The following is a 12,090-nucleotide window of genomic DNA, read 5'->3' as shown; positions in this document are numbered from 1 at the left end:
GAGTGTTAATACACCTTATTTAATAATAATTCAAACCAATTGGTTGTTTCTTCAGCTACTAAGAATAACACTGTAATGAGAAACAATATCTGAAAACTAGAATTTTTAGTGCCGCTTGAAGCTAAAAAGTTAATTTTCATTTCAAAAGTGCACAGAGAGATTCTTCTTCATGTGCTGAGTGTTTTGATACGTCATATGTCTATGTTTGCCGTAATGTTCGAAAAGGGGGCATGACCAGTGACGTCACGTGATGACACGTACATTATTCAACAATGAACTCTTCCGACTAATTATTCTTTTACATTTCCTGAAAAAATTGAGTGCTGCTTGAAGCTAAAAAGTTTATTTTTGTTTCAAAAGTGCACAGAGAGATTCTTCTTCATGTGCTGAGTGTTTTGATACGTCATATGTCCATGTTTGCCGTAATTTTCGAAAAGGGGGCATGGTCAGTTACGTCACGTGATGACACGTACATTATTCAGCAATAAACTCTTCCGAATAATTATTAAGATATCTTGGTAGAATGGATTCTGTGTGTTCTAACGTATGAGAGTTTCAATAAAAAGGCGGACGAGCCAGGTGGAACGTTTGGAACGTGTAATAATAAAACGTTCTAATAAGATACGCTTTGTAAAGAAGGATATTAAAAGTTCTTATAGGGACACGTTTCCTTTTATTAGTCATAGTTCAGGTAACAGTTTATATTATGCACCATGCTAATGAAGTAGTGAGTCTGAGAGGAAATCTAATGTTTGGAGTAGACAGTTGAATGAAACGGGTGATGGATGGAACAATGGCCTGTACAGTATTATACACAGACCTACACAAAGCCTGATGAGGAATCTGAGAACTTCCTGTTTGGTTCTTGTTGAAATGGCGACAGAAACGTCAGGTTTTTCAGACAATGCTGGTGTAAAATTATTCATTTATCATGAAATGCCAGTTATTTTTTGTGATATATTACACATACACTCTATTGTACAAAAGTATTGGGACACCTGACTATTCCAGCTATATGTGCTTCTAAGTTGGAGACATGGAATTTTACACAATGGCTTTGGATGCTGTTGCATGAAATTCTCCATTTACTTAAACTTGGAGACTCAAACCTGTTCCAGCATGACAATGCCCCTGTGCACAAAGCCAGCTCCATGAAGATCTGCTTTACATGGGTTGCAGTAGAAGATCTCCTGCCTCACCTCACCTACATTAGTACCCGACCTTACTAACACCCTTGTGACTGAATGAATTCCCACAAATCTCCACAATCACACTTCAAAATCTAGTGGAACATCTTCCTGGAAGAGTGGAGTTTATTGTAACACATAATCTTCTGCTCAGGTGTCCAAAAACTATTGTCCATAGAGTGCAGTTTGACATCATAAATATCTTGTGTCTTTATAACAGCTTCCTTTTCAATTAATGACACACATGCTTTACTCAGTCCTCTGCGTATGTACATGACAGATTTACAGATCCTCCTGAGGAACAGATCGAACGTTTACAAAGCTCAAGCCGAACCTACACGCTAAACGACTTTCATCAGTTATAAAAAACAAAACAAAAAAAACAACAGAAATTCTTTAAAATATAAAAAAATAATAACAATTCATTAAAGCTGGGAATCTTTAACATGTTTTTTTCCACATGTGAACATCCTAAAAAGACTGCTTCATACCATTTTAAAGTTCAAAGTCATATTTATACAATATATTATCCATAAATAATAAAAAAAACCCCGACAATAATATTTTGATGATTGAATAATATTTATGCTATGAATTCCTCAAGCTTTCTACATATCATTGACATTATCATGTACATTATCATCAAAAAAAGGTGAAAGAAAAAAGAAATAATGTGAAAATGAAAATAAAAAATATAAAATCTTAAAAAACATTCTTCACTGTACTAAAAAAATATATCTACATTTATAAATTATAAAAAAAAAGAAAATACAAACATCAGTACAAATAAATACGCTGCATGTTTCCATTCTCTGAAGAATGGAATATGGTAAATGAATCAAATAAATAAACAAACAAATAAATTAAAAATTTAATAAATAAGTAAATATTTATTACAGTAATCTGTGGAATGTGAAATGGTGTGAGAGATAAAGTTTATAAATAAATTAATTAAAATCCAGCATTAATTCACTTAAATATTTCAGCGCTTTTCCATTTCTCATCAAAATGCATTGTTAAAAATGTACATCTTTTACGCCCAGCTTTAGCATAAATTCATATTTGGAGGTTTTGCCGATTGCTAGCGACTGAATCGTAGTCGAGGTTTATCTTCATGTTGTTTTGGAATAAAATACATTTGTCCTTTTCTCGCTTGTTTATTTATCTTGTTCGCTCATGTAGGTTTCACCAAACACACTCAGTAGAACGTAATCGTAGCATGCTAGTTTTTCAAGCTTTTGCAATGTTTAGGTTCCACATATTTATGCCCATATATTGTAGATTTGCTCCAGAATTTTGCCCAAATGGTCCAGTCATATTTTCCTGCGAGCTAGACAACACAATTTACAAACGTTACGTAATTCAACTGTATTTAATTAACCACAAAAAATAAATATTCAATAAAATAGCAAATCATATGCACTGGATTAGCATTAATAATTATTATTAAGAAATGGTGTGACATCGGACTCTTTAGTCAGCTAACGTGGCTAAAGATTTATTGAGAATATTGTTAAGATGCAGCGCTCTCACCGCTGCGACCCAGGTTCGATCCCCGGTCAGGGAACCATCCCCAGCCACTCTCAGTGGCGGTCCCAAGCCCGGATAAATTGGGGAGGGTTGCGTTAGGAAGGGCATCCAGCGTAAAAACATGTGCCAAATCAAACGTGCGGAGGATCCGCTGTGGCGACCCCTAACGGGAGAAGCCGAAAGAAAGTTATTGTCTACCTCAAAAACACACGTGTATTCAGACCTCAGACTAGCATCTAATCCAGCGCTACATTGGGCCACTGAAATAAGCACAGGAGGCTATGAAATGAAAACACGGTATGTAAATACAGTCAGAATAAAAAAGATAAGATTGAGACACATTGCTTAGATTAGAATCTTTTCTTCCGAAGGCAACCGGATGTGATGTCACGCTCCGAATAGGCAGTGACGCCGCAAATCAGGCAGCTTCTGTTTATAATGCTGCTTTTGTATTCTTTTAAAGCTGTGCTGTGTAAACCATTACAAAGCGACACAACTATAATCTGCACTCAATGTATCTGGAGGAGATTCCACCATGATGTATCCGTCAGCGCTCACCAGACCTCCCACTGTGGAGCGTTTCCGGTCTCTGGCGTTCCCACTGCATACGAATGCGAGTCAAAGGAACGTAAAGTGTAGCGTGGCCGCCCTTTAATCTCTTTCGACGTTGAAACCTTTTCGAACTTCGCGTCGACTCGACCTACATCCGTTTATATATATATAAATATACACAAATTTATTCCCTTCGAAAATGAAGCAGGAGTTTGGCCGTCGGCGTTCGGATCGTTTTGCGCTCGGCTGGAAGATAAATACGCCTGGCATTTGAGCTGACGGAGCGTGTGTTTGGCAGCGTGGCACAATTTTTCAAAGGGAACAAAATGTGATGCAAGGTGTCAAAAAAAATAATAATAAAAAGAAACCTGGCGTACGGTAAAATCTGTCACGGAGGCTGTAGATCTGAGCCCTGGAGCGATCTCGACACGTTTCTCAAAAATAAAAAGGGTTTCCACTTCAGGCGTGAAATTGTACTTTACAAGGTTACTAATCTGAAGTGACACTGCAGCATGTGTTGGTTTAACCTTGTTGGTTTAACCGCTGTACGGCTAAACAACACACACATGCACACACGCGAACACACATGCCACGTGTTCAGCCTGCTAGCCGCTTTGAATGTGAGTACATAAAATCCGTTGTCGTCGATACCAATTGGAACATTTTTTTATCTTACGGTGCGTTTTTTTTCCACAAGGTGATTTATTCACCATATGGCATCCACAGTTTCATCCTATTCAAGTTTTACTCTTGGTTAGCTGGTTAACACCATTAGCTTTGCCTCAGACGTAGCGTTTAAATCAATAGATTAGCACAAATTTTCCTCAGACTTAGCAAACTCCTGGTCTGCTTCCTCGCTAGCTGGTCCTCATAATGATTTGATAATTCTTTTCTAAATTTCTTGGAAATGTAATATTTTTTTTGCTGAAGTAAAATCTTATCATGTCAGCTTTACACTTTAATGTCAATGACGATTACGATTTAAAGTCATGATTTACACTTTGCTCCAGCTAGCGAGTCATAATTTCCTAACAAGAGCTAGCATGTGTGTCAGATTTAGCTTTCCTCGTTTGGGTGTAAATTCCAATCTGTGTTTGTCCATGTTTTGTTTATTTACACCATCTTAAGTGTGTTCTTGAAATGACGCTATTTTGAGAGAACTGAGTCTGTAAATTAGCGTCGAGCATGGCTATAGCTGGCTAGCGAGCCGTAGCTCTTGCTGCTGTAGACGGAGCTGAGCGATGAGCTGCGGCTGTAGCTGCGGTACGAAGAGCGGCTGCGGCTCCTGCTGCGGCTGTGACTCGGGCTCCGTGATTGGCTGCGAGTCAGCGAGAATAGACTCCAGGATGACAGACTGCTCGAGCGACTTGAGGAAGAAGGACTCGGGCGGTAGTAGGGGATGGGCCTCTTCCTAGCACTACCGGAAAGAGAGATGACGACAAATTGGACGAATACATCCTGCGTTCATTAACGTATTTTTTTTTTTGTGACTGTGGAAGATTTTAGGTGATGAAGCTACAAGTCCCGAACCTGGTAATTCTGCGAGCCTCGAGATGGCTGGGTGAATCTCTTCTCCTTTTCCTCATTGGTGAACATGTTCTCCTCCGGCTGCGAGTCCTGCTGCGCTTTGACGGCTTCTCACACGAGCTCCAGCTTCTTCTTCTTTCTCTGAGCCTTTTCGGAACATAAGAACAATCTGAATTCAGCACTTATTACCTCATTAAACGTGTTATGATCTAATACAGGGAGGCAGTGAGTTTATATACAGTCAGAATAAAATAAAAAAATGGTGCTTTGATTTACGTGACAAGAACTGTTATTCAGCTAGACGAGAAAGTTTCATTTAGTGTCTTGTAAGAATAGAATAAAGCTAATTATAAAAACATAAATAAAATGTGAAACTATGACAAACGTGAATCTGGTATATATATATATATATATATATATATATATATATATATACACATACACTTATCTTCTCCTTCCTAATTATTATAACAATATACATTATAACTGACATCTAAACTATGATAATACACATATGGAATTATACAGTCAACAAAGCAGAGTTTTACACCCCAGAATATGTTTTATATTTGAGCTTGTCCGAAGTAGCTACAGTACATTTAGATGTGATGACAGTTTGGTGAACCCTGGCCTCTTCAATCGCTCGATCTAATTTCAGTTGAGATGGTTTGGGATGAGTTATAATGGAAAGTAAAGAAAAAGCAGCCAACAAACACTTAAAACAACAGGGAACTCTTTAAGATTGTTGGAAAACCATTCCATGTGGCTTCCCATCGAGGCTGACAGAGATGTTGAGAGTGTGTGAAGCTGTGCTCAAAGCAAAGAGAGAGCTACTGTAATGGATTGAAATTATAAAACATTATGGATTGTTAAACACGTTTTTGTTTACTACATAATTCTTTCATAGTTTGTATGTATTCAGTATTAATGCACAATGTTGAAGTTAATTCAAAAACTTTTGACTGGGGCAAAATATAACTGACGATAACAACAATACGATTCAAAAAGATACATATGAAGCAGCTACCGATGCGATACGATACGATTCGCCCCTATAATGATGCAGTGCGATCCGATTTCTATTCGAGTCAACACAATGCGATTTAATGCCACAGAACCAATATGATGCTCTGCAATTCAATATGGTACTAATAGTTCACATTTATTTCTCGGGTTCGGACAGACAGAAAATCATCACTTTACTTAAGTGCCTTTTGCCTAATGACTTTCACACACAGCTTGGTAATGCAAAAAAAATCTCCTGTCTGCAGCTCTACCTCTGCCATGTTAATCTTTATTCTAGGTGACTCTCAGGACACGCCTCGGTCTCCGTAGTGTTGTGACACTTCATATAATGTATCAAATGTTGGTCACTTTCTAAATAATAAAAATTTAGCACATCTACTAATAATTATATAGAAATAAATGTTTTTTTACTGATCCAAATATGTTAAGAACAATAAAATTAATGCGTCACATTTTTTACTTTTATGGTGATGCACCGTGAATATTACCGTCCCTAGTATATATAAAACCTGACCTTCTCAACCCCACTGATACAGTAAGCTGGATTTGAAGCCTCCTTAACAACCCAAACTCATATTACAAGAAAATTTGGGTTTCTACTGTCAGGCTTTGGTGTACATTATTACTTATATAATAGAATATTCCTCTTATTATTATTATAGCTCCGCCCCAATTGTGTAAAAAATTCTTGTAATTCATCTTATAGGTACCAGATGTTTATTTATTTATTTATTTTTAGTTTAAGATTGCAATGGCTCCTGGGAAAGTGTTCCTCCCCTCACGTCTCCAGTGATGTTAATGCAATGTTTCACCTCAGTTCATTACATAACAGAATTATTTCTAAAAACACATGAAATGAAGAGTTACGGATGAAGAACACGTTCTGTGTTGGATTCCTTTTTTTTGCAGTGGTGGACGAAGTACACAAACCACTTGAGTAAAAGTACAAAATTATTTGGCTTCAAATGTTCTTAAGGATCCAAAGTACTATGATTTATTATAACTATAATGTTCCTATTATCATTTTTATCACAAGACTCTTTACTTAATCACTTCAGTTGATGTGAAAAGACTCAAATGTGACTCTCAGCACACTGATCTATTAATAGAATGATATTAATGACTCAAACACTGATTGATTTCTATTACAATCATCATGAGTCCAAAACCTTCTTTACAACTACTGAAAAATTATGTAAATAAGGTCACGTGTGTTGTGTCGAGTTCGAGTCTGGAGTTTCTTCATCATTTATTCCTCTCTAAATGTTCTGCTTGATGTTGAACTGATGCTGAACTGTATGTTGGTGATCAGTAGATACACCAAGCGCCGATCAGAACACGTGTAAAACAGAGCGTGAGCTCGATCCTGATTGGTGATTCGCTGCGTGTTTCACCAGTTACATTTTTATCCTCATAAAAAAAAAGAACCGACTGATTTCACTAAATGTATTCGAGTAAAAAGTCAAATATTTGACTTTGAAATGTAGTGAAGTTACAGTAAAAGTTTCCCCAAATAGAAACACTTCAGTAAAGTACAGACACATAAAAAAAGCTACTTAAGTACAGTAATTAATTACATTTACTTCTTTAATGTCCACCACTGTTTTTTGTTACTGTATACGCGTCTAAGCACTGCTGTATACCTCTCCGCTGTGTATCTGGAATGTTTACCGCTCCGTCGACTGCTCGAATCACAGGAGTAGCTGGATGAACGGGAATACGACCTACACACACACACACACAAACACACACACACATTTACATTTACATTTTTATAGCATTTGGTATAACGCTCTTATCCAAACAAACTTATGTCATTGACACAACGGAGCAGTGGAGGGTTTTAGGGCTTTGCTCAGTTGGCAGTTTGGTGGTGCTGGGGTTTGAACTCATGACCTTCAGGTCAGAAGTGTGTTTTATTAGAACTGACACCTGTGGCTGGAGAACGGAGACCTGCTCCTGGATACAGAACGTCTCGAGTGGCGAGAACTTTGCGACGATCGGCTCCTGCTGCAAGACCGAGTTTCTGAACGATGAGAACGATGGCTCACGAATCCAACACAGCTTCCCGACTCTTCGCTGGAATTACAAGAAGCACATGAGAAGATGATTAGGCAAGATGATATGAATTTACAAATATTCTATGAGCTGCATTGAAAGGAATAAAAGGGACTGATGAAAGAATAAATGTCTAAATCTGTGATAACGTTGTTTTAGCAGACATGCGAGGAAGTGCTGAGGAAGTCTTGAGGAAGTGCTGAGGAAGCATTTAGGAAGTGCCAAAGAAAGTCTTGAGGAGGTGTTAAGGAAATCTTGAGGAAGGCTTTAGGAAGTGCTAAGAAACTCTTAATGAAGTGCTGAGGAACTCTTCAGAAAGTCGCGAGGAAGTATTAAGGAATTCTTAAGGAAGTGCTGAGGAAGTCTTGAGGAAGTATTGATGAAGTCTAGAGGAAGTCTTCATGAAGTGCAGAGGAAGTCATGAGGCGGAGCTAAGAAACTCTTAATAAATTGCAGAGGAAGTCTTGATGAAGTGCAGAGGAAGTCTTGAGGAAGTGCTAAAAAAAAGAAAAGGACATTACTTCCCATTTAATCCTCTCACCTTTTCAGGTCGTTGAAAACAGATGTGTTGCTGCGTCTTTGTCTGCAGTCGGCTTTCCCCAGAGACCTGTAGCTGCTCAGAGAGTTCCCCGAATCAGATGAATTGTCTAGAAATTTCACTTTCTCCTGTCCCTCCACCGTGACCTGCGCCCTCGAGACGCCCGTCTTAGACGACGGTGGAGAGGACGTGTCATGTCCCGAATCGTAATCCGCACGCCCTTTACCCTGAGCACATGCCGCGTCCTGGACGTGGGACGGTTCAAGCTCAGGACGTGAGTGTACCACCTGCAAGAAAACCAGCCTGTTTTATGAACGGAAGGGAATGAAAGGATCATCTTCTAGCTGCACTCAGAGTTCTCTATTAAAGTGCCTACAAAATCACAAAGACCAAAACTACAACATGATTCATTTACAGCACAAAGAACATCGAAGAGATCATTTTTTTTCAAAAAGTCATGCATAATTTGTCTCATGCTAGAAAGGGAAAGAAAAGGGAACTAAAAATATGCACTAAACAAAGAGAGAGGGAGAGAGAGATGAGATATGACACTGAGCGAGAGCGTGAGAGAAAGTGTGAGAGGAAAGAAAAAGGGAAGAAAGAAATAGGTGTGTGAGTGTGTGTGTGTGTGTGTGTGTGTGTGAGAGTGAGAGAAAAGAGATAGAGAGGAAAGAAAAGGGAAGAGAGAAAGAGGAGTGAATAAATGAGAAGAGAGGGAGAAAAAGAGAGAGAGGAGAGAGAGAGAGAGAGAGAGAAGAAAGAGAGGAAAGAGGAGTGAGAGAAAGTGTGAGAGCGAGAAAGAAAGAGAAAGGGAGGAGAAAAGAGGAGAGAGAGAGGGGGGTGAGAGCCAATGAGTGAGTTAAAGTGCCAGAGAGAGGAAAAGAAAAGAAGAACGAGAGAGTGAAAGGAAAAGAGAGGGAAAAGAAAGGCTGATTTAATAATAGGATAATAAATAATAATAGGAAGAAGAAAAAAGGAGGAGAAAATAAATAAATAAATAAATAAATAATAAATAAAACAGCAAAAGAAGAAGAAACAGCAAACATGTCATCTGTCATATAAATACTGTATAATATCTAATACAGAGACTTCCATCTAGTAGAGTTTAACTAAAATCAAAGCGTTGAGGAATTAATAGGACATTTGGTTTGAGTTTAGGTCCCCTTTAGGTCCCCTGCAGGAAGAGCTTTTAAAGTCCACCAGCGTCCTACAGTAAGCCCTGAATCTGCGGATAGCATCGACTTACCAATCCAGACTTCCTCCTTAAGTAGGTACGGTGTAGGAAAAAGGGAAGAGCGGGTAACGTAAGTGCATCGTTAAAAAGCGGGAAAATGCAAGAAAAAAAAGACAAATAAACCGCGTCTTTAAAACCCAAAGCCACTCCCACTGTCTCACTGCTTCACAACACAACGCTTCATTTCCTTCTGGGCTTTTTTTCTTCATTGTATCGCAAAAAGTTACATTTTGTTTTTCCAATAAAACAAATACATTGGTAATATTGTTACAAAATATACTGCAGTATTATAAAGAACATTTACCAAAAATATATATATAAATAAATAAATCACATTTAGCTACAAAGGTTATTATTAATTATTTGGGTTTTTTTAGACCCCTGAGTGAGACATGTCACTACCCCTCCTGGTTGCAAAAATATAATTCAGATTTTTTTTTTATATAATATAAATTATATAAGATAAATAACATTTCCAAACTCTATTGCAGTTATGCAGGGAATTGGGAAAGTGTCTGATTCTGTAGAATGCAGTAAAATCGAAAGATTTATGGACACCTTTAAGATCACAGAAGACAGCTGAAGGTACATGAACACACGTGAAGATTCGGACTTGTTATTCACAGTTCCGGCCACCAGGGGCCTTCGTTGCTTCCCCATGTTGTCTTCCCTGCATGGTATTACTACCACCTGTATCCAATATGCAGGAATGCTTCTGTCTTTTGTCTCAGGCAGCTCAGTTACATCCAGTGCAGTGCCAGAAGCCATGTTTGCGATTCCTGGATGACTGTGAATGATGTTAATATTATTGTAAGGCAGTCAGCTGCAACACTCAACAGAAAGATAAGGGCTTTAAATTATATAATTTGAGTTACATTGAGTTACATTGATTACAAATAGATGCTACAACGAGTGTTTTGAGTGACACACGCTCTTCAGGAGCGGAAGAACCTCACTGGAAGGTGACGAGAGAACAGGAAGACCTTTAATGAGCTCAACCCCCGAAAATGTTGAAACCATTTGGCAAACTGTGCAAGACGATCGTCTGAGAACAATCCACAACATCGCTGCCATTGTCGGTGTGTCACACGGAACAGTCTAGGCCAGGGGTCTCCAATCTTTTCCAGGAAGGGCCAGTGTGGGTGCAGGTTTTCATTACAACCAATCAATGGTCACACCTGATAGTCATTGAAAATGAAGATCATTAGGTTTGAACAGGTGGAATTTGGTGTGGACTTGCTTGGTTGGAATAAAAACCTGCACCCACACTGGAGACCCCTGGTCTAGGCAAACCATAATGTGATTTGAACATGTGTCGTGTCGCTGCCAAGTTTGTCCCCAGGATGCTGACCCAGTAGCAGAAGGAACTCTGCATCCGGTACGACCCTGAGACGAAGCAACTAAACTTATTTGACCATAGCTGTGAGTTACATCCCAGAATCAATGATTCACTGATTTGTTCAGGGACTGTTTCTGGAATGTACCTCTGTTTTCCCTTCCTGTCTCCAGTTTTTGTCATCTTGCTTGTCGTTTTGTTCTGATGAGTTTTCTTTTCTGAGGAGAATTTTTAGGTTGTTCATTTACATGACATTTTTTCCCCTCCCCACCACTCGCTGTCTCTTGTGTGGTAACATTTAAGTTGATGTGAAGATGAGTCATGAATGAGAGAGAGAGAGAGAGAGAGAGAGAGAGAGAGAGAGAGAGAGAGAAACTGGCAAAGGGAGAGACACAGAAAGACAGAACTGAGAGAGAGAAAAACAATGAGAGAAAGAAATAGATAGAAATAGAGAGAGTAAAAAAGAGAGGAAAGTAGACAACGAAAGACTGAAATTAAGAGAAATGAGAATAAAAAGAGAGAGAAAGACAGACATAGAAATAGATTGAACTAGTCAGACAAAAGAAAGTGACACATGGACAGAAGAAAGAGAGATAAACAAAAGAGAGAGAGGGACAGACAGACAGATAGACAAGAAGTGACAGAAAAAAAGAGACAGACAGGCAAAAAGTGATAAGTGGACAAGAGAAAAGACAAAAAGAAAAAAAGATAGAAAGAAACACCAAGGGTGAGACGAGTGAGATAAAAAAATAGACAGAGACTGACAGACGGGAAAAATGTGACAGACAAAGACTGACAGAAAAAAGAGAGAAAGAGAGGGAGAGAGAGATGGAATCAGACACTTTCTATCTCTCTTTCTGATCATATCAGACTGAGTAAACTCTGCATTGTGTACTGAGGCATGTCTGATAGCGGACATGTTTAGCGTCATTTAGTGTGTCGAACAGCAGCTTCGGTTTCTTTGTAGTTGAAGTTGCAGCATGTGGATTTACCTGAACGTCACTCACTGTCTTTTATCGCCCACGTTTTAACTCACGTGAGTACAAATCATAAACAATATCAGACTCGAATCGCCAGTCACGTTAAAAATACGCTTCTAGGC

General features: G+C 38.6%; 1 protein-coding gene across 2 annotated transcripts in view; it reads right to left on the bottom strand.

Moving 5' to 3' along the window:
• Nucleotides 1-1,231: 1,231 nt before the first annotated feature.
• The window catches only part of srrm4 (serine/arginine repetitive matrix 4), a 68,802-nt gene continuing 57,943 nt past the window's right edge, over nucleotides 1,232-12,090 (bottom strand). Inside the window, exons 9-13 of one of the 2 annotated variants that reach the window (XM_046842208.1) lie at nucleotides 8,422-8,705; nucleotides 7,755-7,901; nucleotides 7,466-7,546; nucleotides 4,800-4,943; nucleotides 1,232-4,686 (exon numbers count right to left, since the gene is read on the bottom strand). In XM_046842208.1, the coding sequence (XP_046698164.1) occupies nucleotides 4,443-4,686; nucleotides 4,800-4,943; nucleotides 7,466-7,546; nucleotides 7,755-7,901; nucleotides 8,422-8,705 (900 nt within the window). In that variant the 3' untranslated portion in view covers nucleotides 1,232-4,442. The remainder of the gene's footprint in view (nucleotides 4,687-4,799; nucleotides 4,944-7,465; nucleotides 7,547-7,754; nucleotides 7,902-8,421; nucleotides 8,706-12,090) is intronic. The other variant, XM_046842209.1, reaches the window with a different exon arrangement.

Source organism: Silurus meridionalis, chromosome 27, assembly GCF_014805685.1.
Source record: "Silurus meridionalis isolate SWU-2019-XX chromosome 27, ASM1480568v1, whole genome shotgun sequence".
Classification (NCBI taxonomy): domain Eukaryota; kingdom Metazoa; phylum Chordata; class Actinopteri; order Siluriformes; family Siluridae; genus Silurus; species Silurus meridionalis.
The sequence above is the reverse complement of the archived record's forward strand: the minus strand, read 5'-3'. Positions and strand labels throughout refer to the sequence as shown.